The sequence below is a fragment of the Pristiophorus japonicus genome, chromosome 4 (assembly GCF_044704955.1).
Source record: "Pristiophorus japonicus isolate sPriJap1 chromosome 4, sPriJap1.hap1, whole genome shotgun sequence".
In the NCBI taxonomy this organism is placed as follows: Eukaryota; Metazoa; Chordata; class Chondrichthyes; family Pristiophoridae; genus Pristiophorus; species Pristiophorus japonicus.
The window spans coordinates 163,911,918-163,928,093 of record NC_091980.1 but is presented as its reverse complement, the minus strand read 5'-3'; the positions used below and the strand labels follow the sequence as shown (position 1 = coordinate 163,928,093).

At 48.8% G+C, this 16,176-nt stretch overlaps 1 protein-coding gene across 1 annotated transcript in view; it reads right to left on the bottom strand.

The window, feature by feature from the left end:
* Positions 1 to 927: 927 nt before the first annotated feature.
* Positions 928 to 16,176, bottom strand: part of LOC139262720 (intelectin-1b-like) — a 48,191-nt gene continuing 32,942 nt past the window's right edge. The window contains exons 5-7 of the mRNA XM_070877870.1: positions 15,749 to 15,907; positions 1,708 to 1,828; positions 928 to 1,034 (exon numbers count right to left, since the gene is read on the bottom strand). Of these exons, the coding sequence (XP_070733971.1) occupies positions 928 to 1,034; positions 1,708 to 1,828; positions 15,749 to 15,907 (387 nt within the window). The remainder of the gene's footprint in view (positions 1,035 to 1,707; positions 1,829 to 15,748; positions 15,908 to 16,176) is intronic.

Sequence of the window (16,176 nt, the reverse complement as noted above, 5' to 3'; positions counted from 1 at the left end):
TTTTAAATGTTCAAATTGTTGAGTAAAGTGTATTTTTCTGTCCTTTAAAAGTCTTACGCTGACAAAAGCAGGCCTTGCACCTTACGTCTGCTTTTATCAGTTGTAAGAATTTCAAGGGCATTCGCTGGGCAGAAAGTGGGTAAATAGCCCAGGTCTCCGCCCGCAGAGGCCCTTTTCTTCTGGATGCATATGATCTATCAGAAGGATTCTTGCCAGATTGCAAGTTGCGGGTTTAGGCGCATGTGCTTCGCATGCCTAACCCCGGAACATGCGGGGCCCCTACATGTGAAACTCACCGCAGCTTTGGGATTTGGCGCAGGCACAGGTGGAAATCGTGAAGTTGCGGTCTGTCATTGACAGCTCTGAAACAGGCCCCTACCCCCACAAAACCAGCAATCTGTGTAATCACCCAAATCAGGGAAACTGATGAAAAATTCAGCTCTTCCGCAGTAATTACACGGTTAAATTCTCCACTAAATGTTGAAGCTAAAAGGATTAGGTGTAACTGGGCTTTTGCGAGCGTTATTACTGCTAAACAAATGTTAAGGGCCTGGAAAACTCATTTTAATTTGTGCCGTGTGTAGTTTGTCCATTTTAATAACAATTAAAATGTTTCAGAAACTTTAATAAGACATATTTTTTGAGTTTGTGCATCGTTATTTCAGGTTTGCCTTTTCCCCATGTGAGAATCCAATCTTTGTTTCGCTCTCTCTAACACTTTTAAAAACGTAGAATTTTAAGAGCTTACTCACTACCTTGTCCGCTGGCTGTGAGAATTCTTCATTTTGTTTGGCTGCTTAGACAGTTTGTTGACATCACAGCAGTTTGCACAAGGGAATCCCCATTAACTTCTGTTGATTAGAATTGAAGGTTAGTAAACCAAAGTTCTCGACACAGAGATTGTGAGATCCTTGTGTGAAGCGTGCTTCAGGGCCAGCGGTGAACACCTTTGCTTTGCAGCTGAGCGCAAATTCCGGGCCATTGAAACTCTGGAGGCAGTTCAGAGAAAAGCTTGAAGATCAGAGGCCTGAGGCCTGAGGGAAGATGGAGAAACTCAGGCTTTTCAACATTGAAAGGGAGTGTCTTTCTACACTGAGATTTGGGCAGCAATCTCTGCTGTCTGTCCTTATTTAGGGTTAGGGTTAGGGTAGCAGGCAGTTTAGCTTTGATAGGTATGTCACCAAAGCCCATCTCCTGAAATCTCCAGCATTCCTAAGAAGACTTTTTGTGCCAAGTCACTAAATATTAGAATGTGAATGGTACAGTAAACTGACACAATCTGACAGAAACATGGCAACATTTACAATTCCAGTTTATTGAGAGACAATCAGGAATCTGGTGAAGAGTCACTTCAGCATTAAATACAAGATGATTGACAGAACTCCCTGGCATGATCAGTGATCACTAAATATTGTACAATTGGTCCCTTCAATCAATTCTGGGATTATGCTAATTCCTAAATGCAGAATAGAGCGGAGGACTACATCAAATCCAATTTTTTAATACAGCCTCTGCCCATTCAAGAGCTGCTTTGCAATACCTACTACAGATCAGTGAGCAGTTTCATGGCCCTTGCCTGACTTCTCCATGGCAAATGGACTGATTCCACCAACCAGAAATCTATGTTTTTGTTTCAGAAGGCAATGCTCTTGAACCTTGAATGTTAAAATAGAGTAATTCACTTAAACCCCTGCACATTGCACTTACCTCGAACAGAAGTCCCGTAAAAATTGCGTATCTTCTGCCCATCGCCGAAGTCATAGGTGATGGGAGTGAAAGGTCCGTTATCACCTGGGCATTTCCCTTTGTTGTATTCTACAGGGTAACGCTGAAATAGAACATATTGTCCACACATTGAAAAACAATCCGCTTGGCCGTCTCATCCCTCTTTGCCCCCTCCTCTCCCTGCGCCCACTTCTCCCAGTCCTCCTCCTAACTTTGCAGTTCCTTTCTCCCACAATCCCCAACATCTTCCGACCCAATGCTTTTCGAACTCATCTCTTCCATGAAAAGCTCACCACCTGCTCTATTGGACACCTGCCAACACAATTCCAGGTTATCAGCCTGGCCCAGTGGTAATATTCTCATCTCTCAGTCAGAACATTGTAGATTCAAGCTTTACTGCAGGGACTTGACTGCATGATCCAGGCTGCTACTTCAGTGCAGTACTGAGGGCATGTTGCATTGTTGGAGGGGCACCATTTGGATAAGATGTTAAACCAAAGCCTTTTTTGCCAGTCCTGGAGGATGTAGAGGATCCCATGGCTCTATTCAAAGAAAAGCAGGGTAGTTCTCCCAGTGTCCCGGCCAACATTTATCCCTCAGTCATCTCTTCCAGAAACAGAGTAACTGATTATGTATCCCATTATTGTCTGTTGATGCTTGCTGTGCCTGCTACGTTTGCCTACTGTAATGTATTCATGGGTTCTTTGCTTAAGAATTCATAACCAAGGTTTAACAATCATACTGCACTTTATCAATTTATCCACTAGGCTCACAAGTGCATGCCTCATCATGGCTGACCTAAACTGAACTGACTGGGTTTTTATTGAATCTTGTGGACATCACGTGACTGGCTAAGCCACTCACAATGTAACAACTCTACAACTATTTCAAGTTGATCTGTAAATCAAGTTGATCTGTAAATCAAGTGCCCCTTGATTAAAGGGGGGCACTAAAACTGACACATTAAGCAAATTAAACTTTGGACAGTGACTTAAATCAAATTAAAATTTGGTTGCCGGGGGTGATGATGCACTCCAGTCCCTCTGGCGCCCACCTCTCGCGGAAGGCAGCGAGTGTACCGGTGGACACTGCGTGCTCCATCTCCAGGGACACCCTGGTTCGGATGTAACCGCGGAAGAGAGGCAGGCAGTCGGGCTAAACAACTCCCTCGACCGCCCGCTGCCTGGACCGGTTGATGACCACCTTGGCCATGCCCAGGAGCAATCCCACGAGGAGGCCTTCCGACCTGCACGCTCCCCTCCGCACAGGAGCGTGGGACTAAAGTGCAGCCGGAATTTGAGGAGCAGCTGCTTCATTTAATGGAAGAGGGGCTGCAACCTCATACTCTCAACATAACCATGGAACACGGACTCCTCTAGACCGCAGAAATTAGAGGCGGCCTGGGAGTCCGTGAACCGACTTAAAAACCGATTGCACGGGACTGCTCCATGTAAAACCCTCCAGGCCAAGTCCCCAATAAATAAAGGGAGGACTCCTGTGTAGAGAGCACTCTATTGAGGGCCCCACCTCCTCTGGATGGCAAGATGGTGTGCCATGGCGTGTCCAGACAACAGACGAGGATGGAAAAGTGGAGAGTGTGAAAGAACAGCCCGTACAGGCATCCCCTCCGCACAGAACTGAAAGGCACGGAGGGGATTTCCCGGAGGAGGCTCAAGTTGTGAGGCACCAGCTCCCGAGGGAGGTTTCGGGCCTGGCGCCGATGGGGAATTCCATCCAGACGGGGATCAGTTCGGACGGAATCTCCCCATGTCCTTGAGCATCCTCGACACACCTAACCGAGTCAGGGCCCAGTGCTGTTTTTAGCGACTCGATGACATTGGCCGCATGTCGGACGTTGGCCCAGGATAGGTGCTGTGCTAGCTCCTCTGGCACCATCCAGCCCACTCCTCCGCCATCGAGCAGGTCCCTGACCCTGATCACCTCGCCAGCCACAGCCCTCTCGTTCGCCTGCCACCTAAAACCGCGGTCGTGGAGGTACAGATTCCTGAGCAGCGGCTTCCAAAGGACAGCCGCCACTCCAAACAGGGGAGAACTGCATTTGGTGGCAACGCTCTTCCAGACCCTGATGAGTTTCTGGTAAAAGACAGGTAGGCCCTGATGCCCTCCAGGCTCACAAACAGGAGCTGCGTGTCATAATTAAGGCAGTACTGCTGGCAGAAAACACACGTTGCCAGCGCACACCTTCGAGGAGGGTGCTCGACGTACAGGTATCTCTGCAGAATCTGAAGACAGAACGTCGCAGCCTGGGTGCTCACGCACACCAACGCCTAACCACCCTCCCTAAGCAAGAGACTCAGAACTGCAGCAGAGACCTGGTGCTTCCTGTTGTTCCAGAAGAAGTCCACCAGCTTTTTCTGTATCTTAGTGACAAACTCGGGGGGAGTGTTAAAAATGACCAACTGGTAGCACAGCACAGCGGCCACCAGCTGGTTTATGACTAGCGCTCAACCCCTGTAGGACAGCACTCGGAGCAGTCCTGTCCAGTGCCCTAGGTGAGCGGCAACTTTAGCCTCCAGCTCGCCGGCCAGCTTCTTCGTCAGGGCTAAGGTAGACTCCCAGATAGAGGAGATGGGTCGTGCTCCAGGCAAAAGGCCTGAGCTCCTCAGGCAGGGAGTCTACCCGCCACTGGCCCACCAGGAGTCCGGAACATTCATCCCAGTTGATCAATGGGATCCTTGACCTTGAGGAGCACATCATCGGCCGAAGCCGAGAGGATGACCTCCATGCCCGGCCCTTGCAGAGCCAGTCCCATCAACCTCTTCCGCAAGAGGCACAGGAAAGGCTCCACGCATTTGAAATATAACTGGCTGGACATGGGGCATCCCTGGAGCACCCCTCTCCCAAAGCACAGGGGCGGCATCAAAACCGTTAACCTTAATCAGACACTCCGCGGCGGCGTACAAAAATCAGATCCGGGTGACGAAATGAGTCCCGAACCCAAAAGCGCGCAGAGTTCCGAACAGATAATCGTGATCCACCCTGTCGAACGCCTTCTTCTGGTCTAGGGAAAGGAAGGCGACCAACAGACCAGCTCTCTGGGAATGGTGGACCAGGTCCCGGTCCAGATGGATGTTGTTGTGGATTATCCGGCCCGGGACCATGTCGGACTGGTTGGAGTGGATCATGTGGTCCAGCACGGCACCAAGGCAAGCAGACATAGTCCTGGCAAAAATTTTATAATCCCTGCTGAGGAGGGAGACCGGGCACCATTTCTTAAGTAGGCAGAGAGGGGCATCTCCCTGGTCGCCAGACTTTCCCCCAGGACCTGTGCGTTGTCGCCCCTGAGGACGTCCCAGAACCCCCTGTGGAACTCCACAGGCTTAGCGGAGCGTCCAGATCTTTGGCGCCCTCTGGGCCAATCTTCGGTAGGTCCTCCCACAAAACTCTACGTGCCTCCTCACTGGATGGATCAGAGAAAACAGAGCCCTGTAATAGTCGCGGGCCCTGTTACTGATGCCCTCCAGATCCAAGACCAGAGATCCGTCGTCGGCCAGCAGCGTCAAGAGCTGCTTACAGACCTCCTGTCTTTTTTCCAGCGAGTATAAGAACGGGGAGCTGCGGTGCAGGTCCCGGAGGAACTGCATCCGCAACCTCATGAATGCACCTCGTGACCCGACAAGTTGCAGGTCCTTCTTCACTTCATACATCATCCACAGGGCCGGGTCCTCGACGACTTGACCGAGACGGGACTTCAGGTCGAGCACCTCCATCTCCAGGCATCCCACCCTGGCCTCCCGCCTCTTGGTCGACCCCTTCGCGTACTCTTGACAGAAGAGATGGACGTGAGCCTTGCCGACCTCCCACCATAACCTCAAGGAGGGGAAGCCCCCCTGCTTCCTTCTCCAGTTGGGCCAGAACCGACAGAACGAATCCCGGAACTGCTTGTCCTCCAGCAGCATGTTGTTAAAGTGCCAGTACACGGACCCCACCCATGCACAGAGCGAAAGAAGCTCCACCCACACCAGGTGGTGGTCCGAGCACGTACTGGCCACATGGAAGCCGCTGGAATGCAGGATACATATGCCCGGGATATGTACAGGCAGTCGATTCTGGACCATCCTCTTCCAGGACTCACCCAAGTGAAGGCACTCGAGTTGGGATGGAGATTTCGCCAAACATCCACCAAGTCGAAGGACCCGACCAGATCCCTTAACTTCTCCATCGCCGTCATGCTCTGCGGGGCACCGAAGAAGTCCCTTGCCTCGAGGGTGCAGTTAAAATCCCCCCCGAGGTCAATGCAGTCGTTGATGTCGAAGGAACCTAGAAGAGTGGACACTCCTTCGAAGTAACATTTGCTACGGACCAGGCTGGGGGGCGTACTCGTTCACTAAATGGAGTGGCCGTCCCCCAGACAAACCGTGACATGGAGCCTGGCACAGGCTCCTCGACCCCCAAGATCTCCGGCTGAAAATGTGGGGACATCAAGATGGCCACCCCACAAGAAGTGGCAGTGAGGTGGCTCATGCGGACCTCTCATGGAAATATAAAAACATAGAAAATAGGTGCAGGAGTAGGCCATTTGGCCTTCGAGCCTGCACCACCATTCAATAAGATCATGGCTGACCATGCAATTTCAGTACCATTCCTGCTTTCTCTCCATACCCCTTGATCCCTTTAGCCGTAAGGGTCACATTTAAATCCCTTTTGAATATATCTAACAAACTGGCCTGTGGTAGAGAATTCCACAGGTTCACAATTCTCTGAGTGAAGAGGTTTCTCCTCATCTCGGTCCTAAATAGATTACACCTTATCCTTAGACTGGGACCCCTGGTTTTGACTTCCCCAACATCTGGAACATTCTTCCTGCATCTAACCTGTCCAATCCCGTTAGTATTTTATATATTTCTATGAGATTCCCTCTCATTCTTCTAAATTCCAGTGAATATAAGCCTAGTCGATCCAATCTTTCTTCCTCTGTCAGTCCTGCCATCCCGGGAATCAGTCTGGTGAATCTTCGCTGCACTCCTTCAATAGCAAGAATGTCCTTCCTCAGATTAGGAGACCAAAACTGTATGCAATATTTAAGGTGTGGCCTCACCAAGGCCATGTACAACTGCAGTAAGACCTCCCTGCTCGTATACTCAAATCGTCTCGCTATGAAGGCCAACATGCCATTTGTCTTCTTCACCGCCTGCTGTACCTGCATGCCAACTTTCAATGGCTGATGTACCATGACACTTTGGTCTCGTTGCACCTCCCCTTTTCCTAGTCTGTCACATTCAGATAATATTCTGCCTTTCTGTTTTTGCCACCAAAGTGGATAACCTCATATTTATCCACATTATACTGCATCTGCCATGCATTTACCCATTCACCTAACCTGTCCAAGTCACCCTGCAGCCTCTTAGCATCCTCCTCACAGCTCACACTTCCACCCAGCTTAGTGTCATCTGAAAACTTGGATATTACATTCAATTCCTTTGTCTAAATCATTAATGTATATTGTAAATAGTTGGGGTCCCAGCACTGACCCTTGCAGTCCCCCACAAGTCACTGCCTAACATTCTGAAAAGCACACGTTTATTCCTACTCCTTGATTCCTGTCTGCCAACCAGTTCTCTATCCATGTCAATACATTACCCCCAATACCATATGCTTTAATACCATGTGCTTTAATTTTGCACACTAATTTCTTGTGCGGGACCTTGTCAAAAGCCTTTTGAAAGTCCAAATACACCACATCCACTGCTCCTCCCTTGTCCATTCTGCGAGTTACATCCTCAAAAAATTCTAGAAGATTTGTTAAGCATGATTTCCCTTTCATAAATCCATGCTGACTTGGACCGACACTGCTTTCTAAATGCGCTGCTATTAGATCTTTAACAATTGATTCCAACATTTTACCCACGACCGATGTCAGGCTAACAGGTCAATAATTCCCTGTATTCTCTCTCCCTCCTTTTTTAAAAAGTGGTGTTACATTAGCTACCCTCCAATCCATAGGAACTGATCCAGAGTCTAGAGAATGTTTGAAAATGACCACCAATGCATCCACTATTTCTAGGGCCACTTCCTTAAGTACTCCGGGATGCCCTGGGGACTTGCCAGCCTTCAGTCCCTTCAATTTCCCTAACACAATTTCCTGACTAATTAGGATTTCCTTCAGTTCCTCCTTCTCGTTAGACCCTCGGTCCACTATTATTTTCGGGAAGTTATTCGTGTTTTCTTTAGTGAAGACAGAACCAAAGTATTTGTTCAATTGGTCTGCCATTTCCTTGTTCCCCATTATGAACTCACCTGATTCTGACTGCAAGGGACCTACATTAGTCATCACTAATCTTTCTCTTCACATATCTCCTTGCCATTCCAGGAGCCACGTGGCCTCGTCTCCCGGAACGGTGTGGGTTTCTTGCAGGAAGCACACTGCACATTTCCCCTCCCATAGGAGCAAAAAATTATTAAATCTACGGTGTGCCTCTCTGCCACAGTTGATGTTGAGGCTGGCTATGGTTATCTTCATGTCAAGAGCATTGTGCAACCTCTACTAACCTACTGTGGGGAGGGAGAGGAGTCGTGTGATGACCTCCACTCCCTCAGCAACCCAGTGAGGAATGTTTTGAGCTGGCACAACTCAAGATTACCTTTTTTGGTCAGGTTCTGTCCATGCCCATGGTTTTGACGACCGTGCGGACGGTCCAGATGAGCAGTGCCAGCTTGGACCATTTGTTCAGGGCCAGCTGGGCTCTATTACAGCGACCCTCCATTCTGCAAATAATCCCGGAGTTGCTTGGCAGGAATGAAGGGGGGACTCAGCGGCGGGCACGAGGAGATCCATCGCCTCACTGGCGATGGACTCTAAATCCTCTCCCGCACCCACCACCAAGTCCCCGTCCTACTCCGGCAGGTCGCCACCAGCGGCCAGTCCATCGACCGCACCATGCGGCCCTACCTCTGTCAGGATCCCATTCCCAGGATCATTGGCGGAGGAGTTCTCTCTGGGCTCCTCCTGGGATGCCGGGTCGGGAAGTGGCAGTGGATGGGGGACCCCTTGCACCCCAGGCACCGGGAAGCATGAAGAAACCGGGCCGAAAAACATTTCCAGATCCTCCAAGTCCCCTGGGGCCACCGTCAGGGACAGAGATTGGGGTTTCTCACCCTCCCCGCCACCACCCTCCGACCCAGCGGGCAGGGGTTCTTGACATTCATTTTCTGCCAGGTCGAGCAGATCCCGGGGGATGTGAAGGTTTGACTGGACGGATTCGGACTGGATCTCTTTCGCCTCGCCCAGCCTCAGTCTCCAGGACGCTCGACCTGTGTTTGACTAACCTGATTGAATTTTTTGAGGAGGTAACCAAGAGGGTTGATGAGGGTAGTGCATAAGATGTAGGATATATGGACTTTAGCAAGGCTTTTGATAAGGTCCCACATGGTAGACTGGTCATGAAGGTTAAAACCCATGGGATACAGGGCAAAGTGGCAAGTTGGATCCAAAATTGGCTTAGAGGTAGGAAGCAAAGGGTAATGATTGATGGATGCTTTTGTGACTGGAAGGATGTTTCAAGTAGGGTTCTGCAGGGCTCAGTACTGGGTCCCTTGCTTTTTGTGGTATATATCAATGATTTAGATTTGAATATAGGGAGTATGATTAAGAAGTTTGCAGACGACATTAAAATTGGCTGTGTGGTTGATAATGAAGAGGAAAGTCATAGGCTGCAGGAGGATATAAATCTAGTGGACAGGTGGGCAGAGCAATGGCAAATGGAATTTAATTCAGAGAAGTCTGAGGTGATGCACTTTGGAAGGGCTAATAAGGAAAAGGTATACACATTAAGCGGTAAGCCACTTAATAGTGTAGATGAACAAAGGGACCTTGGAGTGCTTATCCACAGATCCCTGAAAGTAGCAGGCCAGATGGATAAGGTGGTTAAGAAGGCATACGGAATGCTTGCCTTTATTGGCTGAGGCATAGAATATAAGAGCAGGAAGGTTATGCTTAAATTGTATAATACTTTGGTTAGGCCACAGCTAGAGTATTGCGTGCAGTTCTGGTCGCCGTATTATAGGAAGGACTTGATTGCACTCGAGACGGTACAAAGGAGATTTACTAAGATGCTGCCTGGAATGGAAAATCTTAGCTTTGAGGATAGATTGGATAGGCTGGGTTTGTTCTCATTGGAATAGAGGAGGTTGAGAGGAAACATAAAAACATAGAAACATAGAAAATAGGTGCAGGAGCAGGCCATTCAGCCCTTCTAGCCTGCACCGCCATTCAATGAGTTCATGGCTGAACATGAAACTTCAGTACCCCCTTCCTGCTTTCTCGCCATAACCCTTGATCCCCCGAGTAGTAAGGACTTCATCTAACTCCCTTTTGAATATATTTAGTGAATTGGCCTCAACTACTTTCTGTGGTAGAGAATTCCACAGGTTCACCACTCTCTGGGTGAAGAAGTTTCTCCTCATCTCGGTCCTAAATGGCTTACCCCTTATCCTCAGACTGTGACCCCTGGTTCTGGACTTCCCCAACATTGGGAACATTCTTCCTGCATCTAACCTGTCTAAACCCGTCAGAATTTTAAACGTTTCTATGAGGTCCCCTCTCATTCTTCTGAACTCCAGTGAATACAAGCCCAGTTGATCCAGTCTTTCTTGATAGGTCAGTCCCGCCATCCCGGGAATCAGTCTGGTGAATCTTCGCTGCACTCCCTCAATAGCAAGAATGTCCTTCCTCAAGTTAGGAGACCAAAACTGTACACAATACTCCAGGTGTGGCCTCACCAAGGCCCTGTACAACTGTAGCAACACCTCCCTGCCCCTGTATTCAAATCCCCTCGCAATGAAGGCCAACATGCCATTTGCTTTCTTAACCGCCTGCTGTACCTGCATGCTAACCTTCAATGACTGATGTACCATGACACCCAGGTCTCGTTGCACCTTCCCTTTTCCTAATCTGTCACCATTCAGATAATAGTCTGTCTCTCTGTTTTTACCACCAAAGTGGATAACCTCACATTTATCCACATTATACTTCATCTGCCATGCATTTGCCCACTCACCTAACCTATCCAAGTCACTCTGCAGCCTAATAGCATCCTCCTCGCAGCTCACACTGCCACCCAACTTAGTGTCATCCGCAAATTTGGAGATACTGCATTTAATCCCCTCGTCTAAATCATTAATGTACAATGTAAACAGCTGGGGCCCCAGCACAGAACCTTGCGGTACCCCACGAGTCACTGCCTGCCATTCTGAAAAGTACCCATTTACTCCTACTCTTTGCTTCCTGTCTGACAACCAGTTCTCAATCCACGTCAGCACACTACCCCCAATCCCATGTGCTTTAACTTTGCACATTAATCTCTTGTGTGGGACCTTGTCGAAAGCCTTCTGAAAGTCCAAATATACCACATCAACTGGTTCTCCTTTGTCCACTTTACTGGAAACATCCTCAAAAAATTCCAGAAGATTTGTCAAGCATGATTTCCCTTTCACAAATCCATGCTGACTTGGACCTATCATGTCACCATTTTCCAGATGCACTGCTATGACATCCTTAATAATTGATTCCATCATTTTACCCACTACTGAGGTCAGACTGACCGGTCTATAATTCCCTGTTTTCTCTCTCCCTCCTTTTTTAAAAAGTGGGGTTACATTGGCTACCCACCACTCCATAGGAACTGATCCAGAGTCAATGGAATGTTGGAAAATGACTGTCAATGCATCCGCTATTTCCAAGGCCACCTCCTTAAGTACTCTGGGATGCAGTCCATCAGGCCCTGGGGATTTATCGGCCTTCAATCCCATCAATTTCCCCAACACAATTTCCCGACTAATAAAGATTTCCCTCAGTTCCCCCTCCTTACTAGACCCTCTGACCCCTTTTATATCCGGAAGGTTGTTTGTATCCTCCTTAGTGAATACCGAACAAATTACTTGTTCAATTGGTCTGCCATTTCTTTGTTCTCCGTTATGACTTCCCCTGATTCTGACTGCAGGGGACCTACGTTTGTCTTTACTAACCTTTTTCTCTTTACATACCTATAGAAACTTTTGCAATCCACCTTAATGTTCCCTGCAAGCTTCTTCTCGTACTCCATTTTCCCTGCCCTAATCAAACCCTTTGTCCTCCTCTGCTGAGTTCTAAATTTCTCCCAGTCCCCAGGTTCGCTGCTATTTCTGGCCAATTTGTATGCCACTTCCTTGGCTTTAATACTATCCCTGATTTCCCCAGATAGCCACGGTTGAGCCACCTTCCCTTTTTTATTTTTACGCCAGACAGGAATGTACAATTGTTGTAATTCAGCCATGCGGTCTCTAAATGTCTGCCATTGCCCATCCATAGTCAACCCCCTAAGTATCATTCGCCAATCTATCCTAGCCAATTCACGCCTCATACCTTCAAAGTTACCCTTCTTTAAGTTCTGGACCATGGTCTCTGAATTTACTGTTTCATTCTCCATCCTAATGCAGAAATCCACCATATTATGGTCACTCTTCCCCAAGGGGCCTCGCACAATGAGATTGCTAATTAATCCTCTCTCATTACACAACACCCAGTCTAAGATGGCCTCCCCCCTAGTTGGTTCCTCAACATATTGGTCTAGAAAACCATCCCTTATGCACTCCAGGAAATCCTCCTCCACCGTATTGCTTCCAGTTTGGCTAGCCCAATCTATGTGCATATTAAAGTCACCCATTATAACTGCTACACCTTTATTGCATGCACCCCTAATTTCCTGTTTGATGCCCTCCCCAACATCCCTATTACTGTTTGGAGGTCTGTACACAACTCCTACTAACGTTTTTTGCCCTTTGGTGTTCTGCAGCTCTACCCATATAGATTCCACATCATCCAAGCTAATGTCTTTCCTAACTATTGCATTAATCTCCTCTTTAACCAACATTGCTACCCCACCTCCTTTTCCTTTTATTCTATCCTTCCTGAATGTTGAATACCCCGAATGTTGAGTTCCCAGCCCTGATCATCCTGGAGCCACGTCTCCGTAATCCCAATCACATCATATTTATTAACATCTATTTGCACAATTAATTCATCCACCTTATTGCGGATACTCCTTGCATTAAGACACAAAGCCTTCAGGCTTGTTTTTTTAACACCCTTTGTCCTTTTAGAATTTTGCTGTACAGTGGCCCTTTTTGTTCTTTGTCTTGGGTTTCTCCGCCCTCCACTTTTCCTCATCTCCTTTCTGTCTTTTGCTTTTGCCTCCTTTTTGTTTCCCTCTGTCTCCCTGCATTGGTTCCCATCCCCCTGCCATATTAGTTTAAATCCTCCCCAACAGCACTAGCAAACACTCCCCCTAGGACATTGGTTCCGGTCCTGCCCAGGTGCAGACCGTCCGGTTTGTACTGGTCCCACCTCCCCCAGAACCGGTCCCAATGCCCCAGGAATTTGAATCCCTCCCTGCTGCACCACTGCTCAAGCCACGTATTCATCTGCGCTATCCTGCGATTCCTACTCTGACTATCACGTGGCACTGGTAGCAATCCCGAGATTACTACTTTTGAGGTCCTACTTTTTAATTTAGCTCCTAGCTCCTTAAATTCGTTTCGTAGGACCTCATCCCTTTTTTTACCTATGTCGTTGGTACCAATGTGCACCACGACAACTGGCTGTTCTCCCTCCCATTTCAGAATGTCCTGCACCCGCTCCGAGACATCCTTGACCCTTGCACCAGGGAGGCAACATACCATCCTGGAGTCTCGGTCGCGGCCGCAGAAACGCCTATCTATTCCCCTCACCATTGAATACCCTATCACTATTGCTGTCCCACTCTTTTTCTTGCCCTCCTGTGCAGCAGAGCCAGCCACGGTGCCATGAACTTGGCTGCTGCTGCCCTCCCCTGATGAGTCATCCCCCTCAACAGTACTCAAAACAGTGTATCTGTTTTGCAGGGGGATGACCACAGGGGACCCCTGCACTACCTTCCTTGCACTACTCTTCCTGCTGGTCTTCCATTCCCTAGCTGGCTGTGGACCCTTTCCCTGCGGTAAGACCAACTCACTACACGTGATACTCACGTCATTCTCAGCACCGTGGATGCTCCAGAGCGAATCCACCCTCAGCTCCAACTCTGCAACGCGGACAGTCAGGAGCTTGAGGTGGATACACTTCCCGCACACGTAGTCGTCAGGGACACCGGAAGTGTCCCTGAGTTCCCACATGGTACAGGAGGAGCATAACACCCGACCGAGCTCTCCTGCCATGACTGAACCCTTAGATGCACTTAAATTGGCAACAACAATGTTAAAAGTTACTGACTAATATAAGAAGAAAAAGAAAAACTACTCACCAATCACCAGCCAATCACTTACCCCCTAGGCTGTGACGTCACCTTTGTTTCTTTCTTTGCCTTCTCCCTGTAGCTGCACCGGCACGCCTCTCGCCGACCCCGGACTCGTGCTGCTCCAAGTTCCCGCCTCCTCGACTGACTGCTCGAACTGCTCGACTCCCGCTGGCCTTTATAGGCCTCTCGCCGACCCCGGACTCGCGCTGCTCCGAGCTCCCGCCTCCTCGACTGACTGCTCGAACTGCTCGACTCCCGCTGGCCTTTATAGGCCTCTCTCCGACCCCGGACTCGCGCTGCTCCGAGCTCCCGCCTCCTCGACTGACTGCTCGAACTGCTCGACTCCCGCTGGCCTTTATAGGCCTCTCGCCGACCCCGGACTCGCGCTGCTCCGAGCTCCCGCCTCCTCGACTGACTGCTCGAACTGATCGACTCCCGCTGGCCTTTATAGGCCTCTCGCCGACCCCGGACTCGCGCTGCTCCGAGCTCCCGCCTCCTCGACTGATTGAGGTGTACAATATATTGAGGGCCCTGGACATAGTGGATAGTAAGGGTCTATTTCCATTGGTGGAGGGGTCTATTACGAGGGGGCATAGTTTTAAGGTGACTGGTGGAAGGTTTAGAGGGGATTTGAGGGGGCGCTTCTTTACACGGAGGGCTGTGGGGATCTGGAACTCGCTGCCTGGAAGAGTGGTGAATGCAGAAACCCTCACTACTTTTAAGAGATGGTTGGATGGGCACTTAAAGTGCCATTACCTTTTGTTGGACGGCGCAGATATAATGGTAAGTACTGCAGGGGATCGAATACAGCCAGGGTAGCCTGGGTGGGTCGGAGAGGAATTTTCGCAGATTTTTTCTCCCTGAATCTGGACCGACTAGACTTATATTCACTGGAATTTAGAAGAATGAGAGGGCATCTCATAGAAGCATATAAAATTCTGACGGGATTGGACAGGTTAGATGCAGGAAGAATGTTCCCGATGTTGGGGAAGTCTAGAACCAGGGGTCATAGTCTAAGGATAAGGGGTAAGCCATATAGGACCGAGATGAGGAGAAACTTTTTCACTCAGAGAGTTGTGAACCTGTGGAATTCACTACCACAGAAAATTGTTGAGTCCAGTTCGTTGGATATATTCAAAAGGGAGTTAGATGTGGCCCTTACGGCGAAAGGGATCAATGGGTATGGAGAGAAGGCAGGAGTGGGGTACTGAAGTTGCATGATCAGCCATGATCATATTGAATAGTGCTGCAGGCTCGAAGGGCTGAATGGCCTGCTGCTGCACCTATTTTCTATGTTTCTATGTAAATTGGCCTGGGTTTTTATCTGTTTTTTGCCTCTCCCAGGAGATCACATGGCTCCGGTTGGGGTAGAGTGGAGAATATTTCAGTATAAGGTGTGTTGCAGTTGGGTGAGGTGGACTGGTTGGGCTTGGTGCTTGGTGTCTTTCCGTCATTGTTCATAGATTTATATGTAACCTTTAGGGCTGCTGACCAAGAGCTGTGCGGCTCTTTGTCGGCCGGCGTGGACACGATGGGCCGAAATGGCCTCTTTCTGCGCTATAAATTTCTATGTTTCTATGTTTCTATGTTTTAATTTTGTGATTGTGCAGATGAATATTATCGGAGGCTTGAACTGTAACCTAACCAATACAATTTTGTGTGTTTCGGGGCAAATTCCCGATTGCACCCAAAGCAGAAACTCCACATCTTTTTCAAATGTCGCACTGCACTTTAGACAATGCTGGAACACTCACCTTGTAAAGCTGGAACAGGTTCCCCCCGTACTGATGCAGGAACTTGGTCTGGGTGTGATAGCGGAGGATTGCCGCATGTCTCCAGCTCGTTATGGGCGTGTTGTTGGGTACGTGCCACACGGATATGTCTGAGGCCATGATGTCATAGTAACCCGGGTTCTGTTTGGAAGCAGACACAGTTAGTCAACTATAGCAAGCAGAGTTCAGGAGCATCAAAAAGCATGTGTTACTGAGAGTGACCTCTCTAAGGGCCCAAGTTTCCATATGATTTGCGCCTGATTTTTTAGGAGCAACTGGTGGAGAACGGACTATCTTAGAAATCACAATTCTCCACATTTTTTTTTCTGCAGTTCTAGTCAGGTAGAACAGTTCTACTTTGGAACAGAATTTTTTCTTCAAAAGGGGGCGTGTCCGGCCACTGACGCCTG